Genomic DNA, 23,181 nt, shown 5'->3' with positions numbered 1-23,181 from the left:
TGCTGTGCTGAACACCATAGGAAAAAGCCCAGAACAGAGCAGAGCAGAACAGAATAGAATGGGACACAATAGAGCAGAAGCGAACGAAGGTTACAGCAACCTCACACTGGTGACTCTGCTGTTGTTGGTCAGTCACAGGAGCAAAGCATTGCAAAGGCAACAGTAGCTGCCTGCATCCCCTTTTCTCTGCTGCCCTACACCAAGCTCACCGTTAACATTATTTCCAAAGATCTAGTTTGTATTCCTAGACTTAATCATTTCATGTCCCCTGGATGCCTCTATTTTTATTGTATAAAAGAAGGGGAGACAATATTGTGTCTCTCAGGCATCTTTCTGACTTCATTTCTTTTGATGAAAGGCTATTGATTCAGGTGTGTTTGAGTGAATCTGTGAATATACTGCTGACTCAGGAGTTCTTTAGCATCATGAAAATAAATGTGAAATGCATTATTGTTTTCCTTATGCAAATAACTGCTGAAATAGAAAATTGTTTTTGTCTTTTGTAATTTGAAAAAAAAAAAACCACCAAAAAACAAACAAACCAACAAAACCACTTTAGTGATAACACTGTTATCAGGAGTTGTGTGGTAGAATATTTGCCTTGTACCTCCTAGATTCCATTTGTCTGCTGTCAACCTATACCTGCTGTTAAGCATTAGACACTTCAAAAAAGAGAAAAAGATAACACAAATTATTCACCATTAATTCTTTAAAATGAGTCACTATTAAAAGCTTAATTGTTTGCTGAGAGGGTCTAAATTAGTGGACTTTGCAAGATCAAACAAAATTGAAGATATTTGTCCAAATTAAAATGGAAACATGCATCCAGAATATACCAAATGAACATGGATGCTTCTGTAATAATAATTTTATTATCTTCAGCTTCCAGGCCAGACTTTTAATTATGACCCTTTATATCAGGGAAAACCATGTACTCAGGATTAAAAACCTATTTCTTTAACTAGTCTAGTTAAAGACTGTGGTTTGATATATTCTATGCTACAACTTTTATAAAAACCAGAGAACACTTCTAATAACACTTTTCTAATTTCATGGTTCAGTGCACAGTCAGTAAAGATTTAAATAATTCAGAAAGAAAGCCTATTCTGTTTCTTTATTAGAAGTTTGAGTCAGGCAAATTCTTTGACATTTAATAGGTTTTTAACCCTTTTAATAACTTCTTATAATGAAATTTATTGGAAGTTGTTTTAAATAAAGGGTTATTATATTAGAGTGAATAGCAGTCGGTAGTTTTTTATGATTAGTTTTGAGACCTTGGCCCTGTGTGGCTCAAAGGATATTAAAACATAAAGTAGAAAAGAATGTTAATAGTCACCAAATTAACTGTGTACCAAGAAATATAGAAACTGTATATGACTGCATTTTTGTCATTATGTGATCATACTATAAAATTTTGCAGTCAAATTTTGAGTATATAATAGCTTTAAAGGGGCTAAAGATCACTTACAGATCCAATACTATATAAAACAGCCTTAAGTGTTTTAGTTTTTAACAGAATGATTTTGAAAAGATTAGTGTAGTAGATTTAATAGGAGTGGGGGGTTTTATTATTTTTCATTTAGGGTTCTCTTTACATGTGAGTTTTGTGCTGTTTAATTTTAAGACTGTTTTCCTAATCAAAAGAAATTTTGAATGATCCTTTCAATTTATTCTAAAAAATGCAGTGGGTTTAGTATATAAAATACTCCTGTGTATAGCACTAGAATATTCCCCAAATACCCACTTACTTTAAAACTTAGTCTTTCATTATACAGTTAGCTGATACAGAAGAGAATTATAAAAATGAGATGATGAAAACACACCTCCCCTCCCTCTGTTAGGTGGTGCTTTGAGTTATTCCTTTTAATGTGTGTTGAATAGTTCTCTGTGGTCATTTCACAGTAACCTTGACTCTCATAAAAAATCTTTCTTTAGCACTTGTTCACTTATAGGTCTGCTAAAACAAGACTTGGTTGGAAATATGATTTCTCCTTTAACTTCATGGAAACAAAGATCTGATAAACTGTGAATCTTTGGGTTTGATCACTCTTTGTTCGTGACAGGACGTACATACCAAGTACCAGTTTTAGTCTAATCAAGAAACTCAAACTTCCTGTCAGATTTCAGATCTCCAAATATTTGGGTCACTTTTTTGTTTTTCTCTGGTGTATAAATACAGATGTTCAAGTTATCTCAAGTTTTAAGCTCTCTCATGAAAAAGCATTACCACAGTGGAAAACAACAGATACAACTGCATGATTTGTGATTTGTTTTTGATTCCCTTGCCATTAATCTAGGATCCTGACCATCAACGTGCGTTGAACAGCCATGAGGTACCATTGCTTGATCACCTGTATGAACTGAATAAAAGGTGTCTAAAATTGACATTTCTGTGGTTTTAGACACTTTTAAGTTTGAATGTATGGTTGTACAGAACTATAGAATATCCTGTGTTGAAAGGGACCCACAAGGATCATTTAATCTAAGTCCTTGTCCTGCACAAAACATCAACAAGAGTCACACCATGTGCCTGAGAGCATTGTCCAAACACTTTTTGAACTCTGTCAGGCATGGTGCTCTGACCACTTGCCTGGGGAGCCTGTTCATCATTTGTATGATGACCATTGCTTGCATTTTGTAGCACTAAAAAAAAAAAAAATAATAATCATTAGGTCTTTTTGGTTTATCAAGTCTCTTGATCCTAAATTTCCTAAATCATTTCCCAAACACTATCCCTTCTTTCTTCTCTTTTGAAGCCTTCACTTACAGAATCAGTGATTATGTAGGAATTACTTTTTTTCCCCCTCTTTTTTAATGAACATCTCTTTGTCACTGGAAAACATCTTGCAGATGTGCATTGGCTTATGGTAGAAGATAATTAAATTGCCTGAAATAAAAGCAGTAACATTTCTAAGCAAATTTCATGGCTTTTCAGGGGGTTGGCACAACCAGACTGATACTGCATTTAATGTAGTGTTATTTGGGAACAGAGAAACATTCAGATTTAATACAGCACAGGTAGTAGCACAAGTTTCCTGGGAATATAAATGAGAATACTACTATTAACAGAGACCCCCTCTGCCTACCAAAGAATGTCCAAGGCACCAGATGACTCAGGTGGGTCATGCCAGTGAAGAAAGAAGGACACTGTGGGTATCTTCATAGATAACACTTAAGATCCCCTGGGGTTTTCTACTTTTTTTTTTAATGAATCGATTGAACCATTGCTTTCTGTAGTCTGAAAAGTTGTTACTCTCTAACTTACCTTGAGCACTCAGACAAGAAGCAAAGAACTGTCAGCCCCTTCTGCAGTGTTCATCAAAAATATTCACAAGAGCATTCAACTTGTAGAAAACTATGCAAAAATCATTTCAAGAACTGATGGTGATAACAGTAATAATGTCTGCTGCTTCTTGATACGAATTTTCTCAGAGTAGTGAGATATGTGAACTTTACTTGCTTCAGTGAGTAAGCCATGTGTATTTCTCCTTATGTTTTAATGTTTTAATCTCCAGTGAATTATCTCTAGTGTTTCTTGCTTGTACATAGACCTTGTATTTACTTTGATCTGTTAAGGCAACCTGTCTTTCTTCTTTCATTTAGTGATAACATTTATTATAAATGAATCTAAATAGGAAGGGACAATTGGGACTTCTGCAGCTTTTCAGAGAGATGTTGCCTCACAGTTATTAATTATACCTAGAAAAATAACGTGAATTATTTTGCTAACAGCACATTCCCTTTGAAACTTCCTGTCTGATGCTTCTCAGAAAAAAAATTATTTGCTTCCTAAAGCTACATTCTGGGACATTAGTTAAGAGTCCTGAAATTTGACTCTTTCTGCATCTTGCATATGTTAACCAGCTTGTATCAAAAAGGCTGATAATTAATTTTGGAGTTTTTTATTGCTATGTGATACCTTCTGTAAGAGATGAAGGATTCTATCTGAATGCTGTGTCAGATGAAAATATCTGTATTTTGTGGACTTCAGAGCACAGTCTTTCAAGAAATATGAAGGCTATTGGATATAGTCCAGAGGATAGCAGAAAGAATGATAAGAGGTGTAGAAAACACAGCATACGAACAAAGTCTTTCAATCTTCAGGTTTAGTTGTTTAGTCTAAAGAAGAAAAAACTGAAAGGAAATTCATAACAGCCTTCTAGTGTGTACAACTTTTCTGTAAAGAAGGAGAAAAACATTCCTCATGTCCACTGGGAGCAAAGCAAAAAGTAGTAGGTTTAAATTACAACACAGGAGATTTAGGTGAGACATTATGGAAAAAAGCCCTTTCCACTGTAAGGATATTTAAGCACAAGAATTGCCTAGGGAGGTTATGAAGAGGTTAGACAAACATATGTCAGAAATGATTTAGGTATAGCTAATCCTGCTGTGAGATAATGTTGGACTAAATAACCTTTTGAGGTCCCTTCTAGCACTATTTTCTGTGATTCTGTGATTAGGATACTGTACTCACATTGTCCTGCCGTGAGATGTTTCTTTACAGCGATGATATCACTGAATTCTGCACTGTATGCTTTGCTTTGTTTTTACTGTAAGCTGATGGGATGAACAATAGTCTGATGTTCAAAGCTCTTTAGCCTTATTCTTAGTACCTCAGAACTTTGAGCAGGGCATTAGGAGCTCATCTTCAGCCAGACAGCCCTGTTCTGGTTTTGCACTACCCATGTGTCAATAAAGGGTTTGGTACACACCTTGGATTTAGGGACTTGCACTGTCTTTTAACTTGCAATCAAACACTTATTTGGCTAAATGCTCAGTTTCTGCTTATAAGCAAAATGCAAACAGAAAAAAAAATAGACATGACATGTATCATAGCTTCCCCATTAGTAAAACTAAAATAAAACCAGGCATGTTCTAAAGCTGAATATAACTCAAGTTGTGAAACATCCTGGAACTGACAGATGGAGAATGATATTAAAGTGCCAGATATTATCATTATTACCTCATCACAGAAACCATTGAAGACATCAGTTTAAGGCTGTCCTTATCCTCTGTAATAGTCAAAACTCTTTAACTTTGTTCTTCCATTTGGCATTGTGCCACCCATCAGGATTTTGGTTCAGCTTTGCATTCGGCAGGAGCGTGTTCTCAGTATTGCCTCTGCATCCTGAATATGGCTCCAACACAGCCACACAGCCCTGGGCTTTGTAAAACTCCATCTGGAGGAGCAAGGAATATGAGGTTTCAGATTTTGAAGGAGTTTAGAAGAAATTGGTCATACATTTTGAGAGAGTGTGTGTCTGATTGGTGTTACTATTCTGCAGAGGTGAGGTTGTCACAGCATCTGTGACAGGGACACACCATTATGCCACGGCAGTGACCCGAGTGTGTAGTTTTCATGGCTGAGTGTGTTCTTGAACCTAGAGAGGAGGTGGGACCAACCAGTTCTTGGTTTTGGTGATACTTTAAGAACATGAAAGTTCATGTTTTCCACGGCATGATCTCACAACTTTTTACATTTATGTGATTAGTTGCCCATTCTTACCAAAGGAATGAGCAGTTTCCATTTTCTTAGACAATCCCACTTTTTCACCAGGTACAGGCAGGAAGGGAGAAGGCAGGCTCTGCAGTGCATGGTAAAGAGGTGAGCCAGAAGCCTCATCAGCAGATGTGAATCACGTCTGTGGATCCTGAGTGCCACAGCTCTGTGAGATGGACCTAGACTTTCTTGTTCTCTGCAGGCAGGTCCCTTAGGTGGGGGTTTCTGGCTTAGCATATGAAAGAGAAAATGTACTGTTAAACAAGCTTATTGGCTGCTTAAACCTGGTTTTCTGCAGGTAGCCTGGTATTCATCTGATTTAAAAATTCAGGAGAGAAGCTGAATTCATGTGAAAAGAAAAATACTGGCGTGTGGGGGGGGTTTACTCCACCACTTCATTTGCAGTCCTCAGAATTTCCCTGGTGAAGGGTTCTCTTGCAAATATATATACACATGTATTTTGTACGGGGATACATTCAGTACTGTTCAGTTGTTATATTATCTGAAAACAGCCTATGTTCAATACTGGAGCTAAAATTGTATCACAGACTGTTAGAAAATATATGTTGTATAAAGAAGACACACGCAGAATGTTCTGTATTATCTATCTGATATTTGATGCTCTTAAAGGAGAGATCTTTTTGAATAACAGCAGAATCAGAGAATCGCAGAATGGGTCAGGTTGGAAGGGACCACAGTGGGTCATCTGGTCCAGGCTTCCTGCTGAGGCAGGATCATCCCAGAGTACATGGCACAGGATTGCATCCAGATGGTTCTTGAGTATCTCCAGTGAGGGAGACTCCACAACCTCTCTGGGCAATCTGTTCCAGTGCAGTCACCACTCCCTCACACAGTAAAGAAGTTCTTCCACATATCCAGGTAGAGCTTCCTGCATATCAGTTAAAGCAATTGTATCATATTTTATTTGAGGGAAAGTAATTAATATGGTAGCCCTTGCTCTGCTTTTAGAGATAAATAATTTTGAAGTTCATTCAAAATAAGAGTTAGGAGTTTCATGTAGCAGTTGTTACATTTCTAGAGTTCATAAAATCATTAGGATATCTACCCTTCCTAAAAAGCAGTCAAGCCTTTCCAGCTTTTTCTGGAAGGGTTTATTCTGCACCACGAGATGCTGCCCCATGAAAACCTGAGGGCTCAGCCCCTGCTGGCTGAAGGGTGGGAGGGCACACACCCACACTGAGTGCTGCAGACAGGGTGAAGGGAGGGCTCTGGGGGAGGGTTTTGCCTCCCTGTGCCCAGCACATGAGGGACTCTGTGGGTTCCCATCCCTTTACTATTTGCCCTATGTTGGCCAAGAGAACCTGGAGACCTCCCCAGTGCTGCTCCACTTTCCCCAGCTGCTGCCCAGCTCAGCAGCTGGATCCAGAGCAAAGTGTCTGAGCAGCAGTTACAGCTGCATGGGCACAACTGTCTTGATACAGATTGTCTGCTGGAGGCAGAGATAATGATAGCTTTCAAGGCTAATATGCTTGGCAAGAGGGAAGGGACCAAGAAATCAGTAGTAATTTAAAAATATAAGTGTCTACCAGGATTCAAATTTCAGCCTTCAATTGATTTCATCCACTGTGCTCTCTGTGCTCATCTCCTCCGGTGCTTTAGTAGTTATTAAATGAACTTGGAAAACAAGTTTGTATTGATAAGTCTTTTTACCAAAAGCTATTAATTTCTAAAATAACATAAATACAGGTATAATTGTGATGTCACATTGTCAGAAGCCAATTCAAATGCCTTTCAGAGATACAAGTACCTGTAAAGTGGTAAGTATGCCATAACTAATGGTATTATTAGCTTGATTTACTGCCAACCGATCACCTTTATGAAAATCAATCCCCAAGATCATAAAATAAAATATCTCCCAAAAATTGTTACATTTTTACACTGTCAATAATAAGAGAAAAGATGCAGTTATGGGTTTATCTTTACTTTTTCCTGTGTGTTACTGGTTGAAAGGTATCTTACAGATTGCTGTGATATGTGGGGGAGCAACAGATGAGCAACAGATAGGTTATAGAAGTCATGAGCTATAAAAAGATTTTTAAAAAAATAAAATCTGAGTGATCTTTAGACAATTAAGATGACATGTCTAACAAAGACTGTCAGTAGAATAAATGTGGCTATGTTAATATATTGAACCATAACACATGTCCTTATCATAATGGAACTTACACAATGGTAGCTTCTGTCAGATTCTACTTTATATGTACACACATGTTTTCTGATGCACAGAAAGACAACCATATCTATTTCATTTCAGCTCTGAATTGATACTTCCATTTTAAATCACTCACAGAACATCTTAGCTTAAATCTGAGCTTCTCTCTGAAACTCTGCTATTTGTCGTGCTTCTGTATGAGAATACTGAAAAGAGGTTACAGGCAATCTGCTGAGGTCTGTGTGTATGGTGCATTTGACCTCTGGACAAGAAAGGAGCTTCATCCTCCAGTGCTTTTAATTCTTATCCTTGCAGAGGCTGAATCTGTTGCTTGCATTCAAATAGTATGTCTCGTTAATGCTAAGAAGCAGTGACCCACATAGCACAATGGATTCATTTGTCAATCCTGCGATTTCTGAGCTTTCCATTCATATATGTCTTAGCAGTAAATAGACTCAGAAATCATTTAATCAGTCTATCAATGCATCCTTCTTGTCAATGGTCTGAATCCTGAAAAATCCAGTTTCTCATTGGGCAGCACCAGGTGAAATAGATTTGGACCCAATACTAGATATTCAGAGTCTGAAAATTCCCTGCAGCTCCCAAATTGCAACTCAAAACCACCAAAATCCTAAGTTAAAAAAAAAAAAAAAGCAGGATTTGGAAATTATCTTGAATTTTGAGGATGTTATTGTTCTGGTCTAGGTCTGAACTTCAGAGTGCAAAGCTGTCCCTGTTTGTTAGCATTTCAGAAATACTCTACACACAGTTACAGAAAGCAGTGCCCTTTTGTTCCCCCATGAAAAAAACCCTGAGCTTTAATTGCTTTTTTTTGCTATTTCCAAGGGCTGAGGCTAGAGCCTGAATTCTTTATAACAGTCAGTATTTTGCAAATGTCAATCATATCCTTACTATGTTTATTTTCAGTATTTACATGTTTATTTAAGTACTTGCCATTTCCTTTAAGCCAATCAGGCCAACCGAGGTCTAAAGGAACAGAACACTTTATTAGTGATATGCTTAATACAGTTTTTTTCCTCTTGTAGATGCAAGATTTACGGAATACAGAAGGAGCCCAGTATAGTTCCCATCCTCAGATGGCAACCATGAGGCCAAGGGTTCAACCTGCAGATATTAGGCAGCCAGGAATGATGCAGCACGGGCAGCTGACTACTATTAACCAGTCCCAGCTCAGTGCACAGCTTGGTTTGAATATGGGTGGAAACAGTGTTCCTCACAACTCGCCCTCTCCACCTGGAAGCAAATCTGCAACTCCTTCACCATCCAGTTCAGTCCATGAAGATGAAGGAGAAGATAGCTCTAAGGTAGGCTTAGATGCTAGGATTGCTATGTAAATGGTGGATATTTTTAGGACCTGCTAAATGGATGATATGGCCACAGTTATTAAGGTGATACTTTATACATGATTGGTGGTTCACTGAAGTGAATAAAGGGTTATGAATACAGAACTTACAATATCCAGACAATTCTTCAGGCAGCTTGAGTAAATTGCATCATTCCTCTTTGTGAGAGCAAACTGGAATACTGTTGAACAATGAAAGGATAGTAATTCCTTTAGGACTTTAATATAAGGGTTGAGTTTTCTCACTTGCATAGCAGGGATGTTTGTTCCCAGTTAAAGATCAAGTTACTGCTATAAAAAGTATGAACAGTCTGTGCAATATACTAGTCTTTGCCACTTGGTCACAGGATGTGTAAACAGAGCATCATAGCAACCAGAACAGAAAGATCCTATGAACTTTAAAAACCTTACCTTGAAAATCTGGAAGACCCTGTATGCATTCATACTTTTGAGAGGTGCTGACACTTCATCATGACATGTTTAAGCTTCATTTTCATGTCAGTGCAGGAATGAAGTGATAAGAGAAATTTACATATTAAATTTCTTGAAAGGATAAATGTCAATCTATATAGCTGGTTTTACGTACAAAAATCTCCCAAATCTCCCAAAATCCTGAAAACCTCCCAGAAATACACAAGTCTATTGTCTTAATTTTGCAGACAGAAAAGCTGAGACACAAGACTGGGACTTTGTACTAAGTCATCCCTTAAACCAGGAATAAAGCATGTTGAAACTGGGGACCTCCTTAGCTTGTTTTGTGGTCACTAGAAAAAAAGCAGTCCTGTTAGAGCACTCGTGCAGTGCAGTGTGGGCCACATGCAGTGCAGTGTGTGCCACAGACATGTCTGGTGGGGAAAAGTTGCAGACTTGCAGGGAATGTGAAGAAAACATATTGTGAGTCACTGAGGAGGTATAATCCATTCAAGAAATGTAAGTCTGATTTGTTTTAACAGTATATTGTTTTTCATGCCTCCAGCTATAAAATAATCATGTAATTGGAGACATAAGTTTTACTACATTATGAACAAATTCTGATTCAAAAGTTTTATTTCAGGACATTCCCCTGATTTCACAAACTTTAGGTTTTAAAAATTACTGAATAATTCATACGTTTTAAATGAGCACTTCCTTACTGAGGGAGACTTTAGAATACAGCTATGTAAAAATAATTCCAGGCAGCCTTTACTTTTTCAGAATAATTTATTTGCTACTCCTCTTGCATTGCTAATATTTTTACATTGCTGGGAATGTGCAAGATGCTCTAAACTTCTGGAGAAAATATCCATTCAAATAATTTGGATTTCCTTTCTACTTCTATCAAGTATTTCAGTTATTTAATCTACATTTTTCACGTACCTTTTCACTGTAGCACTTTGTGCTAACAAAAGTGTAGGGCTGTGGTTTAAAGCAAGCAGTAGTTATCTGAAGCTAATGTTTTTCATAGAGAAATACAAAGCACTGCAGACTATTTTCTTTGTGAAAACCAGTTTATATAGGATTCAACTTTTAATTCTCTTTAAAATTCTCTCATGCTTAGTCTAAGCAGAAAAAGATGACAAATGGCACAATGCATGACACAAAATTAAATCCAGTGTGCTAAAGTAGATACCATTGCCTTAAAACTATATTTATAATTTCACTGCTAAGAGAAAAGTTTAAAAGGATATTACATTTGGTTAATATTGACAGAGGCTTAAAGTCTTCTCCATCAAGTATGATTTAATCAGCAAGCTTGATGGGGAGCAGATAATGCTATACTTGTCTTCTGTGGGATTTCTTATGGCTTTGTGAAAACACCTGAGGCTGGCCACCAATGGAAATAGGCCATGGGCTGGCACACCTGATCCCATGCAATGGTTCTGTAGTTCCCTCTGTAAAAGACAAGAGGGGTTGAATAATTAGCCTGAGTTGAGTGTCTTGTTGTACTTCAAGATTTAAAGCTCTCCACTGTGTATCTTTTTGGCACATTGCTCTTCCTGGAAGCTGCCAGTGAGTGGCCAAGAATACTCAAAATAAATCAGTTTTCTGTGGAGATCTTTCTCCCCAGATACAACAGCATTACATGTTTTCAGAGTTGCTTTGGAGGGACCTGTGAAAATTCTCACTCCAGAAATCCTCTTCCAAGTGAAAGAAGGCACTGGATGGGGACAGGAGCAGATAGACCAACTGTTCTGTCTCTTGAGAGAACACCTGTCTTTTAACTGAATATAACTTTGCAAAATCTGGATTCTTCTCTTTGAAATATAAACTATCATGCAGATGTGTGGTATTATTTAATAGATCAGGGCCAGAGCTCATTAGCCAGTCCTTTGGTAGCAATGCACATGCTGCAGTGATGGGGTTGCTGTTGGAGTTCACATTGTGCAGTCAGAGATGTTTCTGCCATGAGTACTGGGTAAAGACCTCTCTCAGTTTTTACCAACTGAAATGTGTGAAAGAGAAGCCACTGGTCTTTTCATAGCATATTTTGTAGAGAGGTCCCTAAAAACGATACCTACTTCTATCTAGGAAAAAAAAAAATGCATAGATCTCAATAGCCTGTTAATATTTTTGAATGAATTTATAGAAAGAGTGTGATGGAAGGTGCAAAAAATACATACTTTACATACACATTTGGACTAAAAGTACAATTGTTGCCCTATGAACCACTGATTTCCATGAATGAAGGAAATGACCATTTCAGCTCAATATATATGTTCCACATTCCAGTATTAAGCTTTACAAACTGATGTAATTGTTCATGTACTGAGCTTCGTGGATGTTCATTCCATGATAAATATTCAAATTGTTGTAAGCCTTATCCAACAAACACAGAACTAATGGCAGCAGCTGCTAAATGTTATTTGGCAATACTCATTCTCATAAAAACTCTTTCATATAGGCTGTTCAGACTTCAACTGTCCTATATTCCCTTGCTCTAAGAAAGGGAAAGGAGCTGCATTATAGGGGGCTCAGTTTCCCTTCCACTCTAAAAGCAGGACAGCTGAGGTTGCTTGACCATGAGATCAGTGACAACTGTAGCATAGTTGTAAGGTTGAATATACATTCAGGGAGCTGCTAAGACCATGGAACTGTGAAATGTAGCCTCAGACTAAGGATATTGTCTCTGCAAAGAGTGCACATCACTAAGGTTCCTTAATTCTTACAAATCTTGTATGTGGGGCTATCGTTAGTAGCAGAAAAAGGGAAGTAAAAATTAGTAGTTGTAAGTAACTATAAAAACATCGTAAACAAAGTGACCACTTAGCACATGCCTTATTTTGACCATCTCAACATTGGAATATTATATTTATGTAATTCTTGCCATAATTCACACTGTTGAATTGTTAAACTTGTACTTCGTTATTGCCAAGCATAATTGTGAGCTGCTGGAAGCATTACTGGTTTGTAAATAAGTATTTCTTCATAGATGGATAACAGGGTCTTCCTCTGTGTTAATTTGCATATCACTTATGAGAGAAATTCAAATAATGTATTTTAGAGGAAAGATAGCAAGAGGAGTGCAAGTAGCAAGAATTAAATAACAGAAATACAATTACTAAAGAACTGCTGCAGCATATTCTCCTTATGTGGCAGAGGTTTTACAATATTTACTTTATATGATAGGAGTTATAAGTGGAATTCTGTGTTGTCTGTTCAGCCTATTATGCAGATGGTGCTTGATTAAAATCTATTTTAAACTACAGCGATTACTGCAAGATAGTGTGCATAAAACAGCTCTCCTAGCTCCATTAAAGGCTTTGGTACTATTGCAGTTTATTTTAAATATGCTTTTAGACATTTTCCAGGTTCTCAAGGGACATTTAGATATCAACGATGTGCCTTACTTGATAGTTTTAAATCCTACACTAGATATTCTTGTGATCTATTACGTGTGCAACATGGTTAATATACACTTTTTTAAAGTGAAAGATTATTGCTTTCTTGTGATAAATAAGTTAAATACATCACCATAATTAAGCAATAAGCCATGACAGGAGGTGGATTACCATGAGCTAACTACACCTCCAGGGATTTTGAGGCACAAGTCTATGCCTAGCAGAATATATATGGTTTTTATTTTATTTTCCATCTGTCTCTGCTTTGGTGGTTAGAAGTAGAGTCTATGAAGCTGATAGACTGATGGGAGCATAAGGTAGACCATCATCTCAGCCATTTGCAAGGTTATTAGTACTGGAATTCTGGTATTCTTTTTATTTCGTTATTTTCATATAAGACAAACAGAATTTCCCCTGTGAGTACTCTGTTTTTAACAGTGGGTTTTCAAAGTCTCTTGATCATTAAGGTTGGAGAATAAGTTTTTAGAGCTTTTCACAGAACAGCTTACCAGAAGGCACTTACGCAATTTTCTGTAGTATATCACCTAGTTTAAGGGCAGTTGAAGTAATGGGATATCCTAACATACAGAGAACTTTTAAATCACATTGGTTGAAAAATTAACTGAAAGGAGAAAAATGTTAGCGAATCACACTGGTAAAATTTAAACTATAGAACAAATTATTTCGATGTCTTCTTGCTCATGGAGTTCCAGTTGCACTGGACTTCTGAAAAGTTTAGACTAATGTTCTCAAATTAGAGCCCTAGTTAATTATACTTTAACTGCTAGTTTTGTGTATCCTGTAGAATTAAAAAACAGCAAGAGACAAAAAGCTGGATAACTTAATAAAGGGTAGCACAATTTTGTTTTTCCGTATTTTCCAAATCCTGACAATAGGTTGCATGTCTATTAACTTTGAATTAAAGTTGCAGCTATCGTAACATAATGCTCAAAAAAACAAGCAACTTCATTTTCAAGTTCTGGTCATCAGTTTGTTGCTGTTTTTAGAAAGCCACAGAGATTCAGATTGTTCACTGTAGTCACTTGGGTTCTGTTGGACAGCACATATTGAGGCATATAGGAAAATTAAAAAGTCATTTTTCTCAAAATATGAATTTCCAGCCATTTTCCTCGTGCAGTTCCAATGATTTGAACACCTGTATCCTCCTGTGCCACTTGATACACATTATTAAAAAATAATAATAGAAGGAAGTGAAAGAAGTCATGCCTAGTAGATCCTTAGCCTAGAGCATACCATTTATGCTCTTGATCTTCTCTTCTCTTAAAAATGCTTGTGATTCACAGTGCTTTGGTCATGCCGACTAAAGTAAAAAGCTTTTGAACCCACTTGTAAGATCACACACCATTTCTACAGATACAGTAAATTAGGTGATCATATCATGAAAAGCTACTTTGCCATGGAGCTCCAATGTGTTGAAGAATCAGGTTATTGTCCCTTTATGTGCTTGTAAGTCATAGAATCCTAGAATAATTTTTAGGTTGGAAAAGACCCCTAAGATCATGGAGTTGAATTGTTAACCTCATATTTCCAAGCTCACCACTAAACCATGTGCCCTGGAGCCCACATCTAGACATCTTTTAGATGCCTCTAGGGAGAGTGACTCTATCACTTCCCTGGGCAGCCTGCTCCAATGCTTGACAATCTTTTTGGTGAATAATTTTTTCCTAATATCCAATCTAAGCTTCCCCAGGGGCAACTTAAGGCCATTTCTTGTCATTCTTGGGGGGGCTTGTAACTTGGGTCAAGAGACCAACATTCACCCCTCTGCAACCTTCTTTCAAGCAGTTGTAGAGGGTGATGAGGTCTCTCCTGAGCCTTCTTTTCTCCAGGCTAAACAACCCCTCTCTCCTCAGCTGCTCCTCACAAGGCTTGAGCTCCAGACCCTTCACCAGCTTCACTAGGAAAATTGGGTGCTTTGGCATTTGCACAAATGCTCACGCGCAGGCTTTTTTTCAGGTGGTGCATAAATAAAGCACATGAGCTTTCCTCCATACACCGTTCCTCTTTCACTCCTTCCCTCAAACCATTTGCTTTTACATGAGCAGACATAAAACTACTCATCCAAATCCAGATAGGTCAAAACTGGTCCTTTAAAGGGCTTTAAACTGTCTATACTGGTAAAGGTTTTTTTCCTCAGACTTTAATTAGAAAGTGTGTAGGGGACTGTCTGTAACTTGAATTGCTTGGTTCACAACCAGATTTTCTTCAAAGTCCCTGGAAGATGTACCACCAGCTGCAGAAGAAATTGATTTGAGCAGTAGTCTGGGGTCATTCTGGGAAAGGATGAGAATAAGCAAAAAGTAGAAATGACATTGTTCCTGCTGTCTGCAGATGGTTCATGTTGTTGAACTGATACTCAGGCTATAGAGAAACTAATTTCATTTGAATTTTCTCATTATTTTCTTGTTATAGCCACTAGCAATAAAACTTAGAAAAGGTGAAAAGATGACCAGACAGAGATTATAGCAATTATATGAAAGAGAAATATAAAGTATTATCCAAAATACTTATAGTGAATTTTATGCATGTGACTAATGCAGACAGTGTCAATATTTGGATTATCAAAGATATCAACAAAAATTCCATTTCTGCATGCAAAATACAAAGTTTTTGCATCACAGAGGCTGTAAAAGTGGTTGGAGTGAATTAAACTGGCTTTTTAATAGTACTTTCCTAATTTTATGTTACAGGTCAATGGTGGCGAGAAGAGACCTGCTTCAGATATAGGAAAGAAACCCAAAACTCCCAAAAAGAAGAAGAAGAAGGACCCAAATGAGCCACAGAAGCCTGTGTCTGCCTATGCATTATTCTTTCGAGACACTCAAGCAGCCATCAAGGGCCAAAACCCCAATGCTACTTTTGGTGAAGTCTCTAAAATTGTAGCTTCAATGTGGGACGGCTTAGGAGAAGAACAAAAACAGGTACAATATGTGCTGTAGCTCAGAGGCTTTGTTTCAGGAAAGTGTTATCAGGGTCATCTGAGCACTGTAGGCAGCTTCTTTTGTTAGCCAGGATGAAACTTGAATGTGTGCCATCTCAGGAGTATGATTTAAAGAGGCTGAGATAAGGAGAGTATCATTTTATTTTATCTGTTTGAAACCACTAAAAGAGTTTACCTTGTTTTGGGATGTGGCACAAATTTTAGGATTATATTTAGGAATGTTTTATGCTGATATCTGTGGGCCTAGGATTTTGCAACGTCATTGCCCTGTATGTGAACTGCTATGTAAGGGGACCTTGCTGCCAAAGCTTAGAATGTCTGAGCTCCCACTTGCAGATGTTTCCCTTCCCCGTGATCCCATGATGCCAGGAGTGAAACTGGGCTCACATTTGCTCCCAAACCACCTGGCTTTTATAAAAGAAGTTAGTGATGTGTTGTCCCAAAGAGCCCTAGGGTGGATGCAGGCAAATGGGCATCCTCTATCATGTATGTGGGCTGTGGAAATCACTTCCCAAGGTTACTTCTGTCTTCCATGGAAGCCCTTGGTTCTGCAACAAGGCCAGCAGAGCTTGAGGGGCCTGAAATGTTGCAGAAATCCTTCCAAGTCAGGCAAAGCTGTGTAAAAATGGGCAACTCTGGAAGCTCATCTGGAAGTGGTGACAGCTGGCAAATGACATGGATCCACACTGTAGCATTGCTCTTCTTCTTCTTCTTGTAGTTGGTTGCATTTTTACTAAATGCCAACAGAATGGATTGGATTGATAAAGGAATGGGAACTTTAAGAAGGCAACAGATATGGAAGGAAAGAATGTGCTGGGTGAGAGTTATATTGGCTGCAGGAGACCTGGACCGGGGTTGATGTTAGCACAGACAGTGGAAAAGTACTGGGAATGAACTGAATCTCCTTCATTCATGCATTGGTGTTACAAAAATACAGTTAAAAAAACTAAGAATCAAAGAAAACTTTTTAATGATTTATTGGTAGGTAAAATTATTTGGGCTTGGGAAAAAAAAAAGAAGGGTTACTTTGCTAATAACAGGGTGGTGTAAGTACATCTAGATCCTTGCTAAATATACCAGTGTAAAAAGAATCAAGATTTGCCACTCACTGACTAACTAAAAAAAAAACAAACAAAACCTCTTTTTATCTTCATCTATCAATGAATAAGGCCAGCGTTTGAAGGTTTAGCTGGAGGAAAAATAACTTTCTGAACACAGATATCAGAAAAGTCACTTGCACTGGCACATTAGAATTATTTTCTTGTGTTGTGTCTTTCTTTCCCTTTTTTAATATGCCCTGCAAATGCCAACCTAAAAGACTGTTAAATGCATAAAATGCACATTTTCTTTGAGCTTGTCATGTCAGTACTACCACCAAAATATTAAACTCTTCCGTAGAAATGTGTAAGAAAAATGCATGAAACCCTAAATTTCCAGCTTACCTTAAATTTCCTATTCATGGTTGAGAGCAAAAATTAGTTCCTTTAGTGGGAATTATTCTGTTTTTACATCATAGGAATAAGTCCTATGATGTAAGAACAGAATAAAATTTATTTTCCTTGTCTCTGTTGCTGTTAATGTAAGTTGAAACACAGATGAATGATGCATTGTGGAATCCATATGACACATGCATGTAAAAATGGCTGCAACTATGGTTTTTAAGACAGTTCTTAAAAAAGTTTGTGTTAGCATATCTTCATTGCTTTTTTACTCATTTTGCCTATTCATTATTATCTATTAAGCACATTTTTAAAATTCCAGGCTGAAGCCCTTTCTAATTTAGCACTGTACAAAAATAATAAAAGATAGTTCCCATTTAAAAAAATAAAATTGGCAATCCTATTTTCTACAATAAATTTAAACTAATTTTTTTTCCCATTAGGGATCTAATAGTACAAAGTAATGATTACAAGACATCTTAACTGACTAGATAGTCTGTATTTTAAAGGCTTAATTTTTCAGATCCAGAGCATTAGTAACTGCTATGAAATCTATGTCTCTGGTAGGAAAATTGGACTCTAAAAATACAAATGATAAATGTAGCATTAGGTATTTGGCATTGAAGGAGCTTCAGAAATTCAAAAATAGTTAAATAAAGAAACAATAACTTCATTAAAGGACAACTTTATTGATGAATTATACTTGCTGAAAAGGATTCAATTATCATAAAGCTTCTGGCTTATGTTTTGGAAGCTAATGCTTATTCTGAAATTTAAATAGAAATATATTTCCAAATTATGTTTCCTGAATTGGAACTCCTTTTCCTATTTAAATAGAAAATATAAATGAATCAGAAAGTAGAACATAATGCAGCTTTTGAGAAAGAAGAATAGCCTCATGTTTTCATGCTAAAATGAAATCTTCTTTGTTGTTGTGATCTGAGCCATTTTTTTCTGAAATGCATAGAATTTGTCTTGTTTATTCCTGAAGATTGACCACAGAATAAATAAAAGTATAGAAACTCAGTACAATAATGACCTAAGGGCAATATATGTCCAAGACTTTGCAACAAAATTTTGATAACCTGGCATATTGAAGAGCCTTGTGCTATAACCACCTCTGTCTTTCAAACTGTGAAGAACTAGGAAAGTGTTATTTGAGAAAATAGGATTGGAATGACGAAAAAGGAAATGGTGTTATGAACTACCTGACTGTGGGTGCCTTACTGAAGTTAGGGGAGGGTTATGCTTAAAATGGATTGCACTCTGCTACTCTCACCATGAGAATAATGCAATTCATTAGACTAAAGCAGATACCAGTGTACTTCCCTCTTATTTTATCATATAAAGATATTTGAATTTTTGAATCATATGTTCCCATTAATTTCTGTATGTAAAAAGCCCATTTGCAAACAATGCTGGTGTGTGCCTATATTCTATTTGTCCAACTCTATCTACAGAGTCTAGAAGTTAAAGGGAGCTCAGTGGTCATGGTGGACTTTGTCATGGACTTCTCAAATTCTGGATAGAGTACAATAATTAAATGTGATCAGGAGCAGGCACTGTGCTTCATTTTTCACTGTAAATGCTTTCTAAAATTGTTCAGATTAATAAATCTGTGAACAGTAGGCAGCTGTAGCAGTAGTGTGTTGAGTTACATTCTCCTCAATGCTGTAGCCATAGCACTGGGATATTTTTTTTCAGTGACTTTTCCAGTTCCTCTCTTATGATCACAAACACTGTTTTCTCTGTAGTACTATTCTTCTGTGCATCCCATTTCTATAGCTTATCTATGTACATCTTTGTCCTTTGCACACTTTTTTACTGCAAAGGGGAGATAAACAGCCCCTAGGAAAAAGGGATCAGCATGCTAAATGGTCGAGTCATTGGCTTTCAGACAGAACACTGGTTTAAACTGGGTAAAAGGGCTATTTAGGTCATTTTCTGTCCTTAGATGAAAAAGGACAGTAATTTTAAATCAGTACCAGATGTGCATGTACTAAATGAACCTTAAGTTTCTAATTGGAGTCCTAGTAAAGCTGTAATAGATGTGGCAAATTACAAACAAAATGTTCTTGTTTACATTAGTGTAACTTTAAAACTTCAGCCAAAGACCTTAATAAATGTTCTGTTATTCTAAAAATGGAATTGAATGTCTATTCAACATTCAACAGAATTAATCTCTGATGTTACTTCAGTGACTTAACTGGAATTCTAGTAGGAATTAATTTGACCTCCTATGAACAGTTCAGAGTGCATACTTGTGTGTGTGTGTGTGTATGTGTTCCTGTGTGTTTGCTTCAACATTGCCCTGGTCCTACAGCTGGGAGAAGGAGGGATTCACCCAAAACTTAGCAATCAGAAGAAGCAGGTGAAGTGACTGTTTGAGTGCTGTGACAGATGCTTTCTTTCAGGCTGCATAATTCATAGACAGTAATATTAGCTGCAACAGTTCAGCTCAATAGCAACACCTCATTATTTTATCCCTCAGTATTTATTCCTACGGTTGACGCCTCATGAAATTACTGTTAATGTGTTTATATAAGGGCAGATCTGACACAAGTGGGAAGAATTTAATTTCCCACTCATTCTTTCCTGCTGATGTGTCCTCTTCCCCTGGTAGAAGTGGCAAGTGTAAATAGTTAATTTGCTTCAATTATGAGCCTGTCCTGCTAAATTAGAAGCAGCAGGAATATGAAGAGCCAGAATTATACATACGAGGCATCTGACAAATCCTCCGAGCTCACAAAATCAAATCATTTACTTCTCATTGGTGTTCAAAGACCCACTAGATAAAAGCTGCAGTTTATTCTTTAATAACTGATGGAACTTGGATTGTATGTTACCAATACTTATGTAAAACTAAGTCCCTGTGCATTAGTGTCAATGTTTTTGGTGCTGTTACCATTTTCACTATAACCCCCAAGCTTTCAGGGCTTTTTATTTTGTCTATAAAGGAACCCAGACTGATTTGGACATGAAAAATAACAAAGAGTGTTTTATAAGTTTCTCTTTTGACCACAGGGATGTTTTAGACATAGCAGCACATTATCCACTGCTGGGATGAACCGGGTAGATCAGGAGGGGATTTACAAACAATGCTGGCCAACACCTCATATCTCCAGAGCTTCTGTCATGATGTGAAACACCACAAGTCAGATCAAAGTGGATCCAAGATCAGTGTTTCAAGAGATCTTGACTCCACCTGTCCTTTGGGAACATGCAACCTAGATCCTCCCTCGCAGGGTATCCTCCCTCCCAATGGCATCTCATCCCTTGACATGACAGATGAGATCACCCACCCCATGGCTGGCAGAGCCATCGTGTCCCCATTGCATTGCCATGCCTGTGGGGTGCCTGGTGTCAGGATGTCAGGCAGCTCAGAGGACTGGCTGCTGAAACAGCTTCAGAAGATGCGCACACCATGAGGTCAAAGCAGTCAGTAGCATTTTTAAACAAATTTTTAATTTCTTCCCTTATACATGCTGATGTACTCACACAGACATTTGTTTATCTATCTCTTGTTCTCCCTTTAGAAACCCTTCCTTGCTCCATGCTAATGAAGCAATCTCCAAGGAATAACTAACACAATTGTAAGAGGATGAGAAAGTACCTCCAGTTTAGTAGATAAACAACCACACAAGGTTTAGCTTTGTTTTATTTTTGTAAATGAGAAGAGGAAGAGAAGGCACATCTGTGTGTGCACACTGCCAAAGTGAAATATAAGCAAAATGGATTCTGGAATAGACAGCAACTTTACATCTCTCCTCCCAGCTACTTGCACCTATGTGCTTTCACCAGTCTTGCATATTGGGAGGGTTTGGGAGATGCACTGTTTTTCTTTACAGATTCCTCCTCTATTGAAATTGCATCTCTACCCTTTGAAGGTCTAGACTGGGGTGTTAAGATTTCAAAACAACTGATCCTCATCCTGGTGTATTCTCCTTCTCCTTTCCTCTGAAAGCATCTGGAATGAAAGCATCATTAATGAGCTGGAACACAAATGGGCCAATAATAGGCACATACTATGTGCAGATACAACTCATGTCTATTTACACATAAGTAAATTTATATCTTCAGGTTTTTCCACCCTGGCTTCTACATGGCCAGTCCTTGAACCCCTCAACTTCCATTGAGGTCAGAGGGGAGATGTATCAGGCCCTCTGTAAAGTCACAGGGAACATCAGACACCCCCTGCTCTGGGTGGATTTCTAACATCCATTTGCAGCACAAAACAACCTTGGCTCCTACAGAAATATTGCACAAGTCCCCTGAGTTATGAAATGTTGACTTTAACTCCACTTTCTTATTGTACTTGGAAGCAGATGGGTCAAAAGGACCCTGGGTTTCAAATACTGCTGTAGCAATGTGCATAAATAATAGCCTTAATTTTCAGCTTATTCTTCTTCCCCAGCTTTTAGCCCTACATTTGACTTCCATAGGAACATGACTTTTATATATATATCTACAAATCTCCATTCAGGCGCACATCCTTTTTTTTAAAAAAAAAAACAACAGACTACCAGCAGGTGGAAATAATCATCAGATAAATCATGTGTTTAATGTCACTTGTTTTGTACTCAACTTTCATCCAGCGTGCTTCTGATAAAGTGCGCAGTCCTGTTCCTGTACGCTGAAAGCATCAAGACTGTAAGGTCAAATTATTTAGGCCTGGCACAAATGGCTGCAATTTCCAGTGTTCTCCAGGAGTCTCATTGTTTGTGCTAGAGCTGAATTTGGCCTGTGATCTTCCCCCCACATGCCAGAAAGACAGAATTCTTTCCCCTAAGCCTCTAATATGTCATCAGTGTCTTTTCCATGCTCTACAGTCAAAGAGACTACTGAGCCATATAGCTAGCCCTGGGCCTCTTTGTTACTGTATGTACTTAGATTGAAAATCAAATGGTAATATATTTCAATGTCCATTAAGCAATTCTGAGGATTTTTTTTTCTGGCTGCTGTGGGAATATCTTTTGTCCAGATTTTAGATGAGTGTGTGCAGCTCTAGGTGCCTTTGATACAAAATCAGGAGATTAAAACTAGAGATATGTCTCCCACTTGGAAAAAAATACAAGCTTTCTCTATGAGCCGAAATATTTAGGGCCAGGAATGACAATCTGAATGTGGAATTTAATTTTGGATTGGAGCCTACTGTATTTTATCAGATGACATTCCTGTAACTGTAGTCCGTGAAAATGACACTCCCATGGGATATAACACTGCAGAGACCAAGAATACAAAATCAGGCATGTTGCTTTTTGATTTACTGTTTTTGCATATACCGTTTTGTGGGGTTTCTGGAACACTTCCACCAAAACAAATGTGGGCACTTTTACATCATTTTAAAAAGACAAATATAACTTGCTTGCAACTCTCAGCTCTAAGGAGATATCCACAAGATAAACATAAAATTTCCCTTTCTTTGTCATCCTCGTACCATCTATTTAGGCAAAGCCAGGGAAGTAGCATGGTTCTTTGTAATTTGCTTTGTCATCTAGGAGCCACAGAGCTTTTGCAGGCTTCCATAAAACACAGATTCTGAAAGTCTCTTTTTCTCCTAAAATTATGAGCCAGTTTAGTTCACTGTCTCCAAGTCTAGTATCATCTCTAGAATCAAAGGGACTGTAGTCCCAAGCAATAATTTTCCATTATCATCTGATAGTCAAAACTGAGGATGTGGTTGCAGACATTTGAGTGCTTGTTTGAGCTCTTGTGATGACTGGGGGAAGAGAGACCTGTTCCCTTCAGGCAATAAGGGTGCTAGCCACAAGTGACAGGGTAGTAATCCTGCTGCTTACTGTGTTGTGACGTGTTGATAATCCTCCACGAGCAAGTTGGGAGGAAGTTCATTGTGAAAAAATGGCTAACCAGAACAAAATCCTGGCTTAAGACATTTTACAGGTATATTTCAACTCTATCTATCTAT

At 37.6% G+C, this 23,181-nt stretch overlaps 1 protein-coding gene across 2 annotated transcripts in view; it reads left to right on the top strand.

The window, feature by feature from the left end:
* TOX (thymocyte selection associated high mobility group box) overlaps positions 1–23,181 on the top strand; it is a 218,777-nt gene that overhangs the window by 164,943 nt on the left and 30,653 nt on the right. For both annotated transcript variants that reach the window (XM_066563405.1, XM_066563397.1), the window contains exons 4-5: positions 8,720–8,998; positions 15,566–15,796. In XM_066563405.1, the coding sequence (XP_066419502.1) occupies positions 8,720–8,998; positions 15,566–15,796 (510 nt within the window). The remainder of the gene's footprint in view (positions 1–8,719; positions 8,999–15,565; positions 15,797–23,181) is intronic.

This window comes from Molothrus aeneus, chromosome 1, assembly GCF_037042795.1.
Source record: "Molothrus aeneus isolate 106 chromosome 1, BPBGC_Maene_1.0, whole genome shotgun sequence".
NCBI classification, from domain to species: domain Eukaryota; kingdom Metazoa; phylum Chordata; class Aves; order Passeriformes; family Icteridae; genus Molothrus; species Molothrus aeneus.
This window is presented reverse-complemented; position numbering and strand designations above follow the sequence as displayed.